Here is a 19,624-nt window from a genome sequence, read left to right on the forward strand (position 1 = left end):
CTGCCACAGGACTTACTGAAACAGTTCTACTCTGCCATCATTGAATCCATCCTCTGCACCTCAATAACTGTCTGGTTCAGCTCAGCTACCAAATCTGACCTCAGAAGACTACGGAGGGTAGTCCGGACTGCTGAGCGAATCATGGGTACAACCCTCCCCACTCTCCAAGAACTGTACTTATCCAGAGTGAGCAAAAAGGCTGGTAAAATCACTCTGGACCCCTCACATCCAGCACACAACCTCTTTGAACTTTTACCATCTGGTCGACGCTACAGAGCTCTGAGCACCAGAACGACCAGACACAGGAACAGATTCTTCCCTCAGTCAATACATCTCATGAACACTCAATAAATAAACGTAGAACACACAACTAATACATTATCCATTCACCACACTCACTTATTTTATTTTATTTTCTCATTTCTAATTTGCACATACTTGACCTGTACATACATAGTCGCCTATATTATATATTATATATTGTGTATTTTTTATTTTTTTTTGCTGCTTTGTACATTGGTCATTGGCTATTTCCTGTTATTTTGTTTCATTACCTGTGTCCTGTCCTGTTACTGTCCTTCTGTTGCACTGTGGAGCTTCTGTCACTACAACAAATTCCTTGTATGTGTAAACATACTTGGCCAATAAAGCTCATTCTGATTCTGATTCTGATTCTGATTCTGATGAACCGACTGAACTGACGCATTTAGAATTTGATGAGCAAATGGTGGTTATTTGCATATTACCAGAACTGAATTTCAAAAATAGCTTATTTCTTTTACAATTATATCATTTTATTAATATATACAGTGTGAACAGAGACAGGAAACGACAGCAAGAAGAGGGAGGAATGGGACTAGCTATATACTGCGCAACATGTCAAAGTAAAGTCGTTGATTACCACAGAAAATAATTCTGTAATTATTGGCATGAGTTGACAGCTGGCTAGAGTTTAATTTTGTTGAAACCAGAATACATTTTACTTTCTTTAATTGCCCCATTCTTAATGTTTGATTGCAATCAAGTGATTGCAAAACTGCTATCAATCTACACAACTAGCCTGACATTCAACACAGGTCATTATCGATGTTATAAATTCAAATAATTGCCAATGTGTATTCAACATAAGATGACTTCACTGCGCCAACATAGATGTTGAATCATTATCAACATTTGCTTCTTAAGTATGTTCGTTTTCTTCCCTAGAGCCTCTGAGGTCATGCGTACATGAGTCTCTACATTGTGATGTTCTAAAATAAGAGATGAGTAATCTCTGAGCATTATTGAGCAAAAACATTTTTCAATTTGGTCTTGTAATTCACTCCAATCTCTGTTAGCAATTCTAAGAAAACATTCAAGAATGTGAGTGTTACCGATTCAAGGGCATTTCATCAGTCATCAAAGTGATGATGTACAGGTAAAACAGCTTGTCCTTACATCTGATAGAAATATAAAACTCTTCATGTGTCTCATTATGGAAAAAAAGAAAAGAAAAAAAACCCTTTCGATTATGCCACACTAAGCCATTTCTAAAAGAGCTACTACGCTACTCTAATTTATGGTGTGGCATAAGAAATGTATGACATTCAGACTAACAATTTATCTAATTTAGCACTGCACACCTGTAGAATTTAAGAAAAAGTCAAGGCAATTAGGATGAGCATCAAGCAAATGAAGTTCTCTGGCGCAGGCCTGCTGTGCTCTTCTCCCACCCACCTTTGAGAAGCCTCAGCTGCACGCTGCCTCTCATGCTCTCTTCCAAGAACACCGGCACATTGTCGTTCTTATCGATGACGCACACCTCGACAGTAAAGCTCTGAGTGTGCATGGACTTTGTGAAGGACACCTGGGAAAAAAATAATCAGGTCAAAGCACTCAAGCAGCATGTCTTATTAGAGCTCAAAACTTTTTGCTTCACATTTCATTGGCTAGCAGTTTTCATCAGCATTTGTTATTTTGGGCTGCCACCGGATGTATTGGACGTGGATTTTTACATGCTGTAAACTGAACTGAGTGGCATACGTTTCATTTGAGCATTAGTGAGACACTCAAGAAGCCATGTGCTAGCAGTAAAAGCTGAATTCAGGCAAATGTTAAAAGAATGAATGACAAAAACAAGTCTTACATTATAGAAACTTGCATTAAATATGGGTCTAAGACAAAGGAACATTTCTTGATTGGTTTTAAACAAATGAAATTCCTTTATGATTCTGCACCTGCAAGGAGTAAGACGGCTGCTTCTCTCTGTCCAGAGGTTTAAGGGCGTACAGGAAGCCTGACTCCACCCCAAAAATCCCTTCATCGTCACCACTTACAGTCAAATCAGAATAGGTCAGGGGGAGATCTGGCAGCTGTAAAATCAAAATATGATTAGTATATAAGAAGACAATGTTTAAATATCCATATCAGTGTACTCTTCTTAACGATATAGTCATCATATCTACATTAAAAAAACAAAAACAAACACAAACCCCACCCACTCCACCAAGGGCTTTACCAGGTCTGATATGCTTAACCACCTGATTTCTTTTTAAAAGAATCACTAGCTTTTCACATGAATGCTCCTTTGCATTGATGTCTTTTCTTTTGTTGTCAGCGCCTAAATTTTGCAGTGTATAGATGGCCAACTTCTTTTTAACAGCATGAAACACTTTCTTTTCAAATAGTGAATAGTTTGTACGCAAACATGCACAAAAACATTCCCTTTATAATCACTGAAGCTATGAATCACTTCAGTTCTGCACTCTTGCAAGATAAAAAAATCCATTAACAGTCAATAAAGCTGTCTACAGAAAGTATACTTTATTTACATTATGTCTGTACTTTGCTGGTAACAATAAAAGTGTCTGCCCTGAACAAAACTGGCATTTTGAGCAGGTGACATTCAAATGCATCCGACTGGCAAAATGCGCTCTGTAATTAGTTACAATGTTCCACTCTGCAAAATAGCATCGTTGAAAATAACATTTGCCGCAGTGGTACTATATTTGAACAGAATGTTGGTTTATCTGACACTTTTCACAGTTATTTTATTGCGGGAGCCGTAATCATAATCACATTTTTGTTTTTTTGATTAATTATGCAGCCATAATTTAACCACTTATCTGGCTACAGAAGCTACTTTACGTGGAAAAGTTAAACAAGCTACAATCTAATTGGCTGATGATACAAGCTCCTTGATTAAATCACGGTGACCGCATTTTGCTGCCTTCAGGTGCACATGGTGGAAAACTCAGAGTCAGGTGTTCTTTACAATGACCTCATGATTTAAAGCTGGAAACATAACATGGTAGTACCATAAACAAAACAAATGAATTATATTGTGAGCAATAAACCAATATAACAACCACAGAATTCATTTTTAAAATATTAATTATTGTCGCTTACTTACTGCATAGGGTATCACAACTAGGCCTATATATGAAGCAAACCGTGAAAGTTGAATAATAAACACCATTCACTACAGACTGGCTTTCTGTTCACTTGCTTTCTGATCTCTTTATAGATTATAAATATATCATCCATATTTAGATCAGTGTTTCTGCCATGTTTCAAATCAGCATGTTCCTTCCAACGTCACAACTCGGCACCTCATGTACCATCTAGTAAATGCAAGTTCCCACTTGTAAATATATAACTTGGCTTGGTCATTTGTGTGCTCGGAACTCGCAATTATGATATTTATGAAAAAGAGCACTTGAAGAGCACATTAATGGCTGTTAGTGTAAACATTGGTTGTGTAGTAGTGAAATAGTAATGATGCTTGGCTGACCATTTTCTAAATGACTGTGAATGAACATGGCTGCTTCTGTTGACAGCAGTTATGTGTCTCAGCGGTTGACACCAATGCACATAGAGATTCAGAATTAAGCTGGGCATGAGGCTCCTAATGCTCTGTGCTCAGTACTGGCACATCCAATACAGGGCACAGTGCATTGTGCATGTGGTCACATATCTTAAATAGCACACAAATCTGAGCAGTCAGCGTCATGCCAAAAATTCCCATCTTCCTGGCCAGTGAATTCTAATTCTTTTGTCTATTTCCTGGAATGTATCGCTGAATATTTTTTTTCATGCTTGCCTAGCATATTTCGAATAGCGTGCCAGTGAGTGTTTATTAGGAAAGGTAAAGATTGATTGAAGTGCTAATTGCACACAGCATGACTCGCATGGCACTTTGTAGCTCGCCTTTCCCCTCGTTCAATCTGAAATGCTGCCTGCACTCCTGCACAGGATATCCAAGGAACAGTCTTTTAAACCCATGCTTGGTTGTTTTGATTGACTGTGGTAAAAAAGCTAGCAAAAATTGATCAGTTCTATCTGTGACGCCTGCAGCCAGAACACAATCCTCAACTAGAGCTAAAAAAAAGCACAAAAACCTCAGACCTCATTTGCCACTTATTTTTGTAAGCCTAAACAAATATTATGTAGCCATCATTCCGTTCTTTCAGTGATCACACAGGGAGAGCATAATTATCCACCCACTCACTTGTAGGCCATTATACTTGATTTGGACACTGAACAGAGACTGTTTTGATAGCATGGCGTCAAATGTAGAAAATGACGAGCGAGAAGCACTAGGACCCAAACTGTCCTTCTCCACTTCAATGCCGCCAATTACAATGTCAAAGTGAAAAGCTTTTTGGAGCGCAACCAGGCTATTACTAAACGACATCTGGTAAAGATGTCTGACACAAGGTTTGAAATAAGGTATTGTACAGGAGCGCCATATTTAGTCTGGTGACGACTGGTTTGTTCGTGAATGCATGCTCATAATTATACCTTGAGTTCTGAGTGCTCTGGGAAGTGGAATGTAGGGTTTATTGAATGGCATGTTCAATGCTCTGCTTTTTCAGTCCTTTCTCTATGTTTCTCTTAGAAGCAGTCATTAATACATTCGCAGAACTCTTTAGTCATTCGCAACACGGAACAAGGGCAGTCCATTTTAACCATCTAATTTCAATCTATAAATAACATACACAACAATTTATTTCACTCAGTGGCATTTTAGTCACCATATCTGACAATGTGTCACCTATTAAGTCAGAACTGCTTATTAAAAATCTTAGCCTACTGAAATATTCAGAAACTTGGTGTCATATCTGCACACTTTTGAAAATGACATCAATTAATCTGTCTAGACTAAACAACGGTACACCTCCGCACCACACCTAATATGTAAGAGGCTTGCATTCTACATGCCTTCATCATCTTCCGGCTTGATTACTTGAAATGCCCTTTTCCCCAGTCCAGTCAACAACAACAACAACAGCAACAAAAAAAAAACACAGCTAGAAAAATTGGCAACCTGTATCGTCTTGTATTGAGTGCAGAACACTCCCCTTTCAGCCCTTCATAGACCTTCCCCTCTTCATCGGTCTACACATCTACTCAGTCTCATAGTCTCAGATACTGGATTACCTGCTTCAACTAAGCCTGTAACATACCTAAAGCTTTTACTAATATGTCAACTTTCCAAAGTAATTTTGTCCTCCTTACAGAAAGAACTCACCTTGGTGAGGTACCATGGGAAAATACCATCATAGTTTTCTGGAACACCAATTTTAAGATGAGCAGTCTCAGAAAGCAAAATGTTCTGAGACAGCACCTAGATAGAAAAGCAAATAGAAAGCAATTAATTGCACGAGGTAAATCATGTTGAGTGATAAACATTTATATAGTCCAGACAAAAAGGCCAACTAAGAGAACTTACACTCAGTGCAATAAACCAAGCACTCAGAGATTCCATCAAGACAACAGTGGCCTTCATGCCTAAGACAAAAAACAACATAATTTTAGCATTCATGCATTGCTTCGAAGTAGGGCTGCACGATATTTGAAAAAACACACATTGCGATATTTTGTATTTCTGCGATATATATTGCGATATGAAAAAAAAACAAAAAAACAAAACAACAACACCAGATGACTTAAAAAGCTCTAACGTTATTTGGAAAAATTACAAATTACAAACATAGATAAATATAATAGAACAAAGATATAAAATAGATAAACAGCGCTTTATATTTTTCTAACAGTATTCTAACGGTAATTCTAACAGTATTCCGGTATACTGGTTGAATAAGCAACTGTGTTTACAAAGATGCTTGCAGAAACATGCATTTTGACAGTTTCGCGAAATTGTAGACAAAATTAGATAGAAATAATCAGTGATTCTGTCTACACTGGATGCGGCGTGACAGCGCAAATCCATGCGAGTAAATCCCTCATTCTTTTTATGACGTAATGACACAAAGTTCAAAGGATTTGCAACGGTCGATTTGTCGCGTCCAGTGTAGACAGGGCGGTGCGGAGTGACGCTACAGCTGTCGCGAAAACGATCAGTATAAATAACGAGATCAGTATACTAAAAATCGCACATCCTGCGATGTGACTATCGCAGATGTGCACATCGCGATATCGATGCTGAAACTATATATCGTGCAGCCCTACTTCGAACTACATTCTATTTTTCTTTTGATGCATTTCTCCAACATTCTGATAATTTATTTATGTGTGAAACAACAACAAAAAACAAACAAACACCGAGTGCACCTCAGAGAGAAAGTAATAGGAAAAAGTAATTTAAAATAAACAAGCGTGCCATCAGACAACTTTCCCCTTCAGTTAATGTTAAACTCGAGTACTTACACCTCATTAATGTAACATCACCTCAGGCGTCGAGTTACTTCTGCAGCCTACGCATTTTCAGCGATAGATACAGGATTTAAGCTAAAGTTTTTTTCTTCATCTGCTACTTTAAAAAAAAAATACTAACATGATCATAAAACAAGATATCAGTCAGGTATGAGAATAAATACTGTGCGTACCCAGCGGTTACATGAATGAAAACAAACAAACAAGCAAAAGTCAGTAGGCTACTCTACAATTAGGCTACGTCTGTAAACAAAGACAAATAAATGAATAGGCTATACTACACAACTAAATAGTTTTAGTAATCGAACGTTTAAAGAAACTCATTAAGCCACTGCAATCAGTAGAGATGCGGTTGTTTTAAGCTGGATAACACTACTAATGCAAATTATTTTAAGCGACAACACAACTCTGCAAATTAAAGTCACAGTGGACTGTAAGCAAATCTTACGCGCTTTTTTGCTTATTGATCATATCCTGTTTAATAAAAGAAGCTCTTACCTCCAGTCCACATTTCCTGTGAGCGAAATTGAGAATGGCTTTAAGTGTTAGAATAGCATTGCATCTGCTTTGTAACTGTTTAATGATTAGCTTTCTTAATTTGGCTGAGAAAACTTTTAACCTTGTTTCCTCCAATTACACGACTGACCAGCAAGTCCTCTAGCTTGTATGGGGGAATAAATTACATGCTATAATAACCTCAAGTCTGAATGTGTATTTTGTGTTTGTATTAGATAGAACACCATATAGATTGGCATTGTATTTTTTTTTTATTATTATTTTATTATAAAACCATTTGTAAACATGTAACAAAATGAACAACTCAATAATATTAAATGGCATTAAGTGCAAATCAAACGTTTTTAAAAACAGCTCACAACACTTAATTTATTGCTTCTATGTCATTCATTTGCACATGGAGCATAGATGGCAGAATAACCAGATCAGACCTCTTATATTGAAACATCCTCTTTATATTGCCTCTTGCCCTACCCACCCCCCAAAAACCAAACCTTCTAGTTCGGTGTCTTGGCTGAGTTACGAACCTGCGCACTCAGTTTCAAGTAACATTTGATTCAATATGTTATTTCAACACGAAAAATGACTTGTGCTCATCCCTTAGACATCTGATACAGCTCTAGTCCACATAAGGAAAATAACCTATTAATTTAGCCTTTGTGCAAACATACCCACAGCTCTCCAAAAGGAACATTGTGAGTTGTGGATTTACCTCCTATTTACATGTGCAAAATTTGACAACTATACATATTAAGGCAGCAAAACATAGAAAAAAACAATACATAACAATAAAAAGCCTCATGCCGGTCAACATAATCAATTTGATTTTGTCAGTTTACAAAACAAGTTCATATTTGTCTGTACAGCTAAATAGTCCTCATATTAGCATGAAAAACACAGCTTCTGGTCGTGGGTATCAGAGGGTATATTAGTCCAGTTTTTTATAGCACTGACAGGTCGTGACAGGATTTGGATTTCTGTCTGAAGGCCATCTTCTTGTTCTTCCGGGCCACTATGCGGCCCAGGAAACGTTTGGCCTTTTTGCTGATGCTCTCGCGGCGCTTGCAGTTGGCCATGCGGCGGGCGTTTTCCTCTTTGCTGTCCTTGCGCAGGCGAATTTGTCGGACGATGCCCTCGAAGAGGTCACACACATTGTGATGTAGGGAGGCTGAGGTCTCAATGAACTTGCAGTCAAACACAACGGCACAGGCACTGCCCTCTAGAGAGACGAGGCAAAAGAGACACATGTGTAAGTGAGCATTAACTCCATTACCAGAGGGATGGAGGCTACATGTCATCTTTACTCTGCCTCTTGGCTGTTCCTCAAAGCTCAGGAGACCGAGAAGTATTTATCCAACACATCTACAACCTGACTCCAACGATCTCCCATATTTAAAAAATAGAGAAGTCGCCGGGTGAAATCTTACCATCTATAGAAACTTCTCGGGACCGCACCAAGTCACTCTTGTTTCCCACCAGGATGATGGGGATGTTTTCCGACTGCCGAGCTCTGCGCAGCTGAATTCGTAGCTCTGAAGCTTTCTCAAAGCTGGACTTGTCTGTCACTGAGTACACAATGATGTAGGCGTCTCCCATACGCATGCACTGATCTTTCAGCCACTGGCTGTTATCCTGTAGGGGGAAAAATAAAAAAGGTTATGCATTGAAAAGTTAATGCTGAGCATGATTAGTGACAATGATATTACAATTTGTAATGTATTTTATTATATATTTTAAATTCAGTAAAACATTTTTATTTTAATATATATATATATATATATATATGACAAAATGTTTATATATATATAATTTAGTTAAATGTTTTAAATATTTTATACTATAGTATTTTTTAAATATTGTTTTTATTTGTAATTTATTTAAAATAAATATTACTCTTAAAGCCCATTGCTTACCTGTTCCCATATGTCATAGAGAAGGATTGACGTCTCCTCATCATCAACCACAAGGGATCTGTCATATGTGTTTCCTGAAATGAAGGTGCAAAATACATAATTACCCATCTGTAATGTTACACAAGCTTGTAAATAATAATAAAAAAGCACCACATCACTTGGATTTTCCAGAAATGATTAGCTTGACTCTAAATTCAAGCACTTCTGAATAAACCAAGACAACATCAATACATTTACCTGTTTCCTCGCAGTCGATGCTGTCTTCAACTCCTCCAAATATTCTGGCCAAACTCGACTTCCCGACGCCGTGCTCGCCCAGGAGGACCACCTTGTAGACCTGTCCGTCTGAGTCGCTGCCGGACGAGATGACCGAGTCGGAGGAGTCGGACACGCCGCTGTGCTCCTCCGCCGGACCGAAGCGCAGGAGGCTGGGCTGAGCCTCGGGCATGGAGCGCAGCTCTCGGTCGTCCACAGGCATGCTCCTCCTGTGCAAGTTCTGCAGGTGCAGGGGAAACGGCATGCTACCTCTCCTCTTGTCCATGTTGCTCAACTTGTCTCCTTTGTTCAAAGTCATGACTCCAAACCTGTCTGTGTGAAACTCTATTATAACAACTGTACTGTATAATGACACTTTAGTATAAACTTATACCTATAAAACTAATACCAAGAGGAGTTGAGAAGATATGAAAACATGCCAAAATGATACTTACATGTGATTGCGGCTACACCGTCTTCTGTTTATTGTCAGAAAATTCCAGTTAGTCCGTTTAACGCCGTAGTTCTTCCTCTGAGGGGTTCTCTTATGATCCGTGATGATCCCTTATTTATGCCAGGGAGTGACGTCAGCCCGAGGGAGGATCACGAGTCTCTCTTACAGTAGTAACATCATTTTGAGGAAGGAGCGGGATCCAGCGTGATTCACAGTTCTGCGAGGGTCTTCCCTCCCCTGCGCGGACGAAGGGCTGAATCATGTTCCGCTTTCACTACAGCCGTGAGATGCGCTCTTCAGTGTATGCAGGTAAAGCAAAGGCGTATAGTCCGAACATGACAAAAATAAAAATAAATAAAATTAGGGTATACATATTTTTTTATTATTTTTCATCTTGCTAGTTTTAACTGGTTTAAGCTGGTCTCTCAACCTGAGCTCAGCTACCTTGTAAAAAAGTGAAAATGCTGTGAATTGGTGTACTAAGACAAGACACCTAACCATATATGGTCAAATATATTTCAATGAGAAGTAAAAGGTATTGTATTCGGTAAGACCTTATATGTATTGTTTTTGGCGCTCCCAAAATTCCTTGACCATATATTTGTTTAGATTTTAATAAATATTATTTTGTGGGGTGTTTCATTATATGTTATGCCATTATATTAGAGTTATGTGTGTTACCCTAATGGTTTTTTCATTTGTTTGTGTGGTTAATTGTGCTCTGTAGTGTGATTATTGGTTTATCACAGCTGCTGGAAAGGTCAGTTTAGAAAATGACTTATTTGTACTGTACAGTAACAAGATTAAAAGGCTCAGACAGGTTGGTTAACATTAACATTATATGATTTCATAACACAGTTATGAACTGAAATCACAGTCACCAGAATGTCACCATGTAATTTTTGAAACATCATCACTTTGCATTTCTTTGCATTTCTATGAATGACCGAGAATTAGCCCAGACCAGCAATTTACTGCCCCCCCCCCCGAATCTGATTAGAATCAGAATTAGTATCCAATGTCAAATTATCATTTATTATATTTGCTGCATGCTAACAACATTATCCTATAATTCTCAAGGGCAAAACCCCCTTTCATCATATTGGTGGTGTACATTTTTAGGTTGTTCAATGTTGCCATCTAGTGGTAAATGATGGTATTGTCAGGTACAGGCATTTACCAGCAGGTGCATCAACTAACTTGCACCTATCCAACACAATTCTACTTTATTATTCCACAGTTACAATGGAAAATATATTTCCACATTTTTGACTTTCATTTAACAGCTGACTGTATAGTACAGAAGTTACATATTACAATTTATTCATGCTTTATCATATCTGATTCTATGAGTTTATTATTAGTATTATTATTTTATTTGCACTTATACGTACAGACTGATTCTTGGAAACAACTTGAAATTATTTTGGAAAGTAGGCACCACACATAAGTGTTTTATCCATGCTAAGCTGATTTCAGACTTATGTTGATGAGGTTTATGTATTGCGATGACATGCCAAAGTTATGGGATTTTTATAACCTGCTCTAGCTGCTAAAATTCAAACCCATTTCCCCCATATGTTTTACACTACAAAACTTTATATGGTAAACACACACACAAATATATATATATATATATATATATATATATTTGAGAGAGAGAGAGAGAGAGAGAGAGAGAGAGAGAGAGAAAATGTACTGTTTTATTCAGACTATATTTTATTTTTGTGTGTTGATATATCCTGGCATGTCTTTTCTACTTAAAGTGCAGAAGCACGACAAGCAAAAATGTCAAATAATCATAAATTAATGACAAAAATTTGAAGTTCGGTATTTATTTCCATGACTGGATCCAAAAAAAGACTTGCAACGTTAGCTAGTCTAGTAATTTATAAAAAAAACAACAACTATTGAATAAGAGTTCTGTTACGTGAAATAGTATCTATCATGCATTTTTAATGCATGCTAGTGAAAGCACTTTTGTGACTTGAAAGCCAAGCAAGTGTAATCTAAACACTCTGCAAACTATTGTGCTTATTATAGCATCTGTGTATCATCACATTCTTCTGCATTTGGCTTGGACAGACTATTACCCTTCAGACTTTATAAGACAAACACGGTTTAAACGTAACTTTATAGCACAGGTCATGTATTGAAGACTATCATTTTCATAAAGAAATCATAAGAACATGTGATTCTTGTCATTCCCCAGTTTGATTTGAACGTTTGTCTCTTAAAATGCAATAATATAGAGTTGGTCTGTGATGAAGGTTAACAATAGCTAATTCTACAGAAGTTACCCTGCCTGTATTATGAAGTGAGTAAAGGTAATGATGTATTATGATGCATCCATATACCAGTGAAGCCATTCATCTGATATATCTGTAGAAATGAAATATTTATACCACAGTATACAAAGTATGTCTATGTATTTTTTAGCTTTTCAAAACTGTTACCTATTAATCACCCTTATTCACGAATAGCTGAAACTTCAATGCACTCCTCTGCTCTACAATTGGGCATAGAAAAATACTGTTTGCTCATGGTTAAGTGATTGAGCATTTTTAATTAAACTAACAAAACTGATTTCACATATTTCAATATATATATATATTTTTTATTGGCAAAAACAAGATGTACAAAACATAGCAGTGCAAATTATTTCTGTTGCACACTTTCTCCATTTTGACCAACATGAATTTTCTTTGAAAAGTCCAAAACCTTCTAAACGACATTTTGTACATATTCACAAATACATGGCATAATTACAGAATGACATTTCTTTCTGTATTCACATACTGTCAAACGGGGAAAATACTCTTTCCACATAAATTCTCTATTACCATCGTTTCTTTTCCTGACACATTTTTAAACTCAACTTGGATGCATCTCTTACTTTATAAGCACTAAACAGTTCTCCTGATCTGGTGCTGTTTATCGAGTACCGCACTAGATATATAAGAGAAGCAAAAAATATTAACGCTGTAATTATCACTCAACTCTGGCTTGCCTGTAGGGGTTCAATCCTGATCTGTCAAAGGACTACATAACAGCGACGGGATTCTTGGGATCACATGGTTCTGGTGGACAGACACTGGTTGACCACCTCCAGCAGCTGAGAGTTCTCCAGAGCTGCTGCCACTCTCTCTTTGTCTGCAAGCTGCTTATTGACTGGAGGAAAAAAACACAAGTGAATTTTTATTTTAAAATAAAAACAGGGTGTTATAAAAAAATATTCCTCACATGAATTTCTAAGGCCTCTAACGTGATCAAGACTTGTTGCTGGCAAACCAGTTGCACACAGTTTTGTCATCTGATTGATAGTTTATACTTTTATTAGTTCGTAAAAGGCCTTTTAGTGTAATTCTACAACCATACAGCTTTAGGTCTTTTTTCTGTGAAATATAATGATTTTTTTATAAAATAAACATGAGAATCATTTTTATATTGTTAATTTTAAGATGAACAATTAGCCTACTGGATGGAAGCAACTTAGATTTGCTTGATTATCCACACATCATTTGTTAGAAAAATCATGTAAAAATGTATGTATAAAATAAAACACTTTTGAGGCTTCTGAATTGCATTCCATTATGATTTGCCCCCCAAAAAGCATTGAAATGTAAGATATATATTGGGACATATAAGACATATATATATATATATATATATATATTGAGTGTACTGTATATAGATAACTGATATTCATAAGCACACAATATTTAGTATTCTGCTATCATTTCATAAAGACATCACTGATTCATAAAAAGAGCTTTTACAAATTTATTTTACATTATGTGTATATAAATAACAACATATGCACCAAACTGCATATTTTTGTTCTCAGTTTGGGCCTTTAAATTAAATAGACATGTTTTTCATCCTTGAACACGTGAGCTCTATATTATGACTATATAACTAGGCCATTAAAGCATGCTGTATCAAATATGATACGAAACATAAAACACATTTGCAAACTTTTTTTTTAGGTGCTAATAAACTGTTTTTCTTAGGTCATTTTCATTCTATTTCACACGTCTTTGACTTTACAGGGTTAAAGTTTAGCCAAGAATGAAAAACTCGATCATCATTTACTCAACTTACAGTTAACTACAAATAAATGTAATTGTTTGCTGTTGGTATAATATTGAACAATTTTGTTTTAGAAATGTTTAGTTTTTTAATTACAGGACAAAGTCTGGGTAATGAGATGCCAGTATATATGTTATTTTATGGATTTAGTTAATATTTGCAGTTTTTATACTGTACGTGTGCAATACCCTATTTAATAATGAATACCTTATTAAATAATAGTAAATGTCCTGTTTTTTTATTGTAGGTATACCATTAAAACACCAAAAAAAGTTTTTTTTTTATTTATTTTTTTTACTATAGATGCACCATTAAAAAACAGAAAAAGTCCTGTTTTCTTATTGTGGGCAAACTGTCAATTAACAGAAAATGTGTGTTTTTTAATTACGGTACAAAGTCCGGGTAATGAGCTGCCAGTACTTTTTCCATTTTTTTACGGAATATTTTTTTACAGTGTATTTACTGTGCTCATCATTTACAGTTAATGGTCCCCACAGTAGAAAACAAACTCAGGAGGGTGAAAAAATGATTATAGAATTTTTGGGTAAAGTGTATCCCTTTAAACTTGTTTTGCATTGAATCGGGCATTTACCTGCATCTTCTGAGGCGTGTGTGCCAGGCGTGATGTGAACATCAATCTAACAACAAAAAGAAAATAACAAATGACTTAAATGGGAATCCCAAAGCCTAATGTAAGCTTAAATGTGTTTGGCTGCTCACTAAAATGACCTTAAATCTGTCAGGAAGGGAGCGCAGAAGCTTGACTTTGATGGACAGACCAATGAGTGTAGCCATACTGCAGTGAGGGATGGTCGGTGTGAACTCCACAGACACAGCGCTCTCCTCATCATTCACCTGCTCAAAAACATGTTACAGTAGAAAGATGGAGCGACAGACAGACAGACAGAGAGTAGACAGACAGACAGATAGACACAGACAGACAGATAGATAGACACAGACAGACAGATAGATAGACACAGACAGACAGATAGATAGACACAGACAGATAGATAGATAGACAGACACAGACAGACAGATAGATAGACACAGACAGACAGACAGATAGACACAGACAGACAGACAGACAGATAGACACAGACAGACAGATAGATAGACACAGACAGATAGATAGATAGATAGACAGACACAGACAGACAGACAGATAGACACAGACAGACAGATAGACACCGACAGACAGATAGATAGACACAGACAGATAGATAGACAGACACAGACAGACAGATAGATAGACACAGACAGACAGACAGATAGACACAGACAGACAGACAGATAGACACAGACAGATAGATAGACAGACACAGACAGATATATAGATAGACACAGACAGACAGATAGATAGACACAGACAGATAGATAGACAGACACAGACAGACAGACAGATAGACACAGACAGACAGATAGATAGACACAGACAGATAGATAGACAGACACAGACAGACAGATAGATAGACACAGACAGACAGACAGATAGACACAGACAGACAGACAGATAGACACAGACAGATAGATAGACAGACACAGACAGACAGATAGATAGACACAGACAGACAGATAGATAGACACAGACAGACAGACAGATAGACACAGACAGATAGATAGATAGACAGACACAGACAGATAGATAGATAGACACAGACAGACAGATAGATAGACACAGACAGACAGACAGACAGATAGATAGATAGACACAGACAGACAGATAGATAGACACAGACAGACAGATAGATAGATAGACACAGACTGATAGGACTCACATTGACGCGCATTTGTTCCACGACATTGAGCTCTTCGAGGGACAGCGGGTGTTCAGGGTCACTGATCGATCTGATCAGATGTAAAGATGTTAAGGTCTGACTCAAAATATTCAAAATGCATTAACGTAAATGAGGTTTCTGAACTAACGCAGTTTGTAAGTAAAGCTGTCATTATCGCAAACATTTTACAGCAACAAGGCTGACATGTCAAAGCGGTTAGTTTCGTGCTTTGGAAGGATATCGAAGATCTCCCTGTCATCGATGGGATCCACTACATCCTCATCTTCATCAGCGGCTGTCAGGAGTCGTTCCCCCGATCGCTGAAATATCAGAGGATTGGCGTTTTCTAGTCGAGCTCCTCCTGACATTATTACCTCCTCGACGATAAAACTTATAATACAACGGACACACAGCGATCAATATACTGTATCGTTAACGTAGCCAACTCTGCGAAGTCGAAAACAAGCAAGCCGGAAGTCGAGCTAAAAACGGAAACAGTATACGTTTTTTTTCCAAAATAAAAGTTTATTTATAAAAGTCAGATGCAATGTTCATTTAAACAACACAGAACAACATCATCATCATCATCATCATGAACAACAACAATAATAATAATAACAATAATGTTATTGTACAGAATAACCTCGTGTATGGAAACAAGTCTTGAATTAAGAGGGGTGATTTTATACAGCATAACAGAAGAAGAAAGCAAAGCTCTTCCTTTAAAAGTGTTTTGTTGTTGTTGTTTATTGTTTGTTTGTTTTTGTTTCTAAGGTTAAGCATATGCTACACATCAAAGCAGTGTTCATCAACTTTGAAAGCTTGACCTTGATTAAACAGTTAATAAAGAGCATTTTAACCCAAATGTTAGGCATGTTTAATGTTCAGGAATACAACAGAGACCTGCTTTCATTCAATTACTACCAATCAGCATCGTCCCAGAATGTAGATCTTCATTAGAACCATGCAGTTCATTTACAGTGACAGAGTTTAGTATACATCTTCTTTATTGTGAGACAGCCAGCATTTCCTTGCACAATAATAAATACTTTTAGATATAGTCCAAACAATATGAATAAAGTTGACTTTTTATATATATTTGAACATTTGTAGTTCTATATATTTTAAAGAATCATCCCTAGTAGTCTATTGAAAAACCAAGATTTTGATTGCTTACACTCCTTATTAAATGTAGCCTACGATGCTCATTTAAACTGTTCTATTACACAGTATATATAAAATTAATGTTATGCATTCTGAGATTAAAATAGCTGCATACAGTTGCTGCCATAGAGAACTAATTTGTTAGTATTTCACATTTGCTGTGTTTCTTACAAGTTGTAGCTTCTTAATATGAGTTTGCTGTATTATAGCATTCATAATTTTTTATTATTATTATTAGAAGCTCTGGCATTTTGAGAATGCAGTGTGTGCATTATTAAATTATAGATCACGTTAAATTAGCACACTACTACTGTATTTGGCCACTACTTCAGTTCATAATGAGTCTCTTCTCGAGATGCTGAATCATCCACACAAAGGATTTATAGACAAAGAGATTATCAGGAGAGTCACATGTTATATTTAATGGACAAGTGTTTTTATTTCAGGCTCTTTTCCAAAGAACGAGGCTATAAAGCTGGCAGCCCTTCTCTGCATTGGCCTGTGTTCTTTGTGTGCATCTGTGAAGGTCAAAGGTTAACAGTATATGGTGCAAATTAATGAATGAACCCCTGTCTTCTATCCAGGAGAACATTTTTACATTTCTAAATTCACAGAGGTGATGGTACTGATCAAAGCCTGTCGGTTGAAATGCTGTCCCACATGTTTAAATGATGTGCACGTTTGTTCATATTTTCATTAGAACTGCACTTATTTCCATTGTTCCCACTGCCACTACTTAAAAAATCCTGACATCAGAATGTAAATCCTCACAATATTTATAAATGCTTTGATCTGGTTTCCAGGACCAAATAATGAAGTTAAAATAACAACTTATGACTCTCTGAGATGCTCACTCTGGTTTCAAAAACTTTACTGAATTTATATATATCTACACATTTCCATTAAAGTCCCAATTGCTGCCAGTGCTGTCCTTTCTCTGCTATTTAATATAACTCTCATGTGGAGGGAGAACAGACCTTTCTGCTGGTATCATTTTCAGAGACAGGATATAGTCTCATCATGTCAAGTGGAAAACTTTGACTAGCAGTTTAATGGATAGATAGAGCTGAGGAGGCTGCGTAAGACGGGTGAGATGAAGCCCAATGAGCTCTACATGCAAATACATACAGAGAGCTTCAAGAGTGGAAGGTCTCCTATGTCTGAAGATCTTCAGCTGTCTCTAAATAGCAAATGACTCATTTTCTCCAGATCGAATGATTAAACCCAATGACCGCTCTCAAAAATGTCCCGATTCTCAAAGATATCTGAGTGAGGATGTGAAAAAAGAGGCCTTGTGCTGATTTTAATTTGATCTCAGCATTTGAGTTGATCTGAGGGCAAAGCGACAGCAGAAATGATTCTGAAGGCACAAGGGGGCAGTCTTGCCACACGACAACAACCGCCATTTATTCATTATGACAAGGACTGCAGCAATCTGCACACATCGGTTTAATGCCAGTTGATAGGGAAAGCAGATAATCTCTGACATCCTTCTTTCTTCCTTCCCTCATTGGTTGAACACAAATAAGAGGATTATTTAAGGTGATGTGAAAACAAACTCTTCTTCCTACAATACCAGAATCAGACTCACTGGTGGACTCTTTCAGTATTTAGATTTGTATTGCTAAAGAAATCTAGAGGTACTGCTGACTCGAAATGGCTATTCATTTTTAACAGATGTTCAACAGATAGACACACCTCTCAATAGCACTCAATTTAACAAATAAACACGTGACCACATGTTCCTCACCATTGTCGCCTTTAGCTTGCTTAGTTGTGGTTTAAAAGACACGTAATGTTCAGTAATATTATTGATTTTAAATGTGAGCAAAACTTGAACTGAACCGAGCTGAAAAATGCTTTTCTTTCTTCTGTAAAGCTGATTTAAAGCTGAATCAAATTTCGCACCATCAACAATGTTATTGAAATGAATTGAATCAATACTGAAGTGAATTGTACTGAACTACCCTACTGTTTTCACTAAACTGACTGGAGCTGAATAATGACACTGTTGTCTTGTTTGAGCTGTTTTACTGTATAATTAGGATTTGCCTCATATTTGATGAAGTTTGCATCATTAATTCTGTATGTTTCCTGTTAAGAACTGTTCAACTGCTTTGGAACAATCTGTATTGTAAAAAGCGCTATATATATACATATAGAAAGGTGACTTGACTTAACTTGACACATCAGGACTTTCTTGAAGGTCATCTGACTGTACCCCGCTGAAAGTCACAACCCTCACACAAAGGGCCAGGAATAAAACTTGAATCTGGGCCTGTCTTGGTCCTGTTGAGTGCTTTTGACATTTTAAGTGCAAGTAGGTCTGTCATTCTTTTATAATAGCAGAAGTTGTTCAAAACTTTACAGGGAGAGACTTTCAAATCCTGTGAAAAGCTTTGAGTGGCTGGTTGTGATGAATAAAGAATGAACAGGTTTGATATAAGAGGTATGAGGCACAATAGCCGACAGAGTAAGTGGGGGACACATACAATTTTAAAATGAGGGTATAACTTGGTAGGAAACAAGTCATGGATTACAATATCGTTGTCAGGGTTGGTGAGCATGAGGGGGAGGTATATTAGTGGAGAAATGTGTGCCACACAGATACTAACTCAACAGTACTGACCTATTTAGCTGAACGCTGCCATAACTATGAACATAATGACTTTCCTCTGTAGCATCCCTTCCCATTTAGTCAGAAAGTCAAATACCTCTTAACCAAAGTCACAGCTGTTCACAAGTTCACGGTTTTGTTTGGTATATGTTTTTGCAAATGACTTTGACAGAGATTTTAG

General features: G+C 36.9%; 3 protein-coding genes across 4 annotated transcripts in view; all 3 read right to left on the bottom strand.

Annotated features, from left to right (window-relative positions):
• cdh16 (cadherin 16, KSP-cadherin) overlaps positions 1 to 7,153 on the bottom strand; it is a 35,640-nt gene extending 28,487 nt beyond the window's left edge. The window contains exons 1-5 of the mRNA XM_079432849.1: positions 6,652 to 7,153; positions 5,714 to 5,772; positions 5,513 to 5,608; positions 2,217 to 2,351; positions 1,717 to 1,846 (exon numbers count right to left, since the gene is read on the bottom strand). Coding sequence (XP_079288975.1) covers positions 1,717 to 1,846; positions 2,217 to 2,351; positions 5,513 to 5,608; positions 5,714 to 5,772; positions 6,652 to 6,658 — 427 coding nt within the window. The 5' untranslated portion in view covers positions 6,659 to 7,153. The remainder of the gene's footprint in view (positions 1 to 1,716; positions 1,847 to 2,216; positions 2,352 to 5,512; positions 5,609 to 5,713; positions 5,773 to 6,651) is intronic.
• Positions 7,154 to 7,362: 209 nt separating this feature from the next.
• On the bottom strand, positions 7,363 to 10,100 carry LOC306879161 (GTP-binding protein RAD-like). Of its 2 annotated transcripts, none has more exons than XM_079431949.1 (5): positions 9,797 to 9,924; positions 9,324 to 9,670; positions 9,087 to 9,160; positions 8,601 to 8,805; positions 7,363 to 8,392 (listed from the first exon to the last, which is right to left on the bottom strand). In XM_079431949.1, coding segments are annotated over exons 1-5 (906 nt in total). In that variant the 5' UTR covers positions 9,799 to 9,924; the 3' UTR covers positions 7,363 to 8,114. The 2 variants fall into 2 exon arrangements, with proteins under 2 accessions (XP_079288075.1, XP_079288074.1); XM_079431948.1 differs by having other exon boundaries at positions 7,403 to 8,392; positions 9,324 to 9,674; positions 9,797 to 10,100.
• Positions 10,101 to 12,393: 2,293 nt separating this feature from the next.
• On the bottom strand, positions 12,394 to 16,163 carry LOC306879171 (cytosolic iron-sulfur assembly component 2B-like). Its single transcript, XM_079431971.1, has 5 exons — positions 15,904 to 16,163; positions 15,663 to 15,742; positions 14,617 to 14,742; positions 14,480 to 14,525; positions 12,394 to 12,966 (listed from the first exon to the last, which is right to left on the bottom strand). The coding sequence occupies exons 1-5, from the start codon at positions 16,028 to 16,030 to the stop codon at positions 12,866 to 12,868; spliced, it is 480 nt and encodes a 159-aa protein (XP_079288097.1). The 5' UTR covers positions 16,031 to 16,163; the 3' UTR covers positions 12,394 to 12,865.
• Positions 16,164 to 19,624: the final 3,461 nt, after the last annotated feature.

Source organism: Barbus barbus, assembly GCF_936440315.1.
Source record: "Barbus barbus genome assembly, chromosome: 2".
Lineage (NCBI taxonomy): Eukaryota > Metazoa > Chordata > Actinopteri > Cypriniformes > Cyprinidae > Barbus > Barbus barbus.

Excerpts from the sequence above, each read along its gene's own strand:
- LOC306879161 (XM_079431949.1), bottom strand. Across the intron at positions 9,161-9,323 it reads CATCGACTGCGAGGAAACAG|GAAACACATATGACAGATCC; the intron begins GTAAATGTATTG and ends CCTTCATTTCAG. Across the intron at positions 8,806-9,086 it reads TCTATGACATATGGGAACAG|GATAACAGCCAGTGGCTGAA; the intron begins GTAAGCAATGGG and ends TTCCCCCTACAG.
- LOC306879171 (XM_079431971.1), bottom strand. The coding sequence starts at position 16,030 with ATGTCAGGAGGAGCTCGACTAGAAAACGCCAATCCTCTGATATTTCAG. Across the intron at positions 14,526-14,616 it reads CCCTTCCTGACAGATTTAAG|ATTGATGTTCACATCACGCC; the intron begins GTCATTTTAGTG and ends TTTTGTTGTTAG. Across the intron at positions 12,967-14,479 it reads ACACGCCTCAGAAGATGCAG|TCAATAAGCAGCTTGCAGAC; the intron begins GTAAATGCCCGA and ends TTTTTCCTCCAG.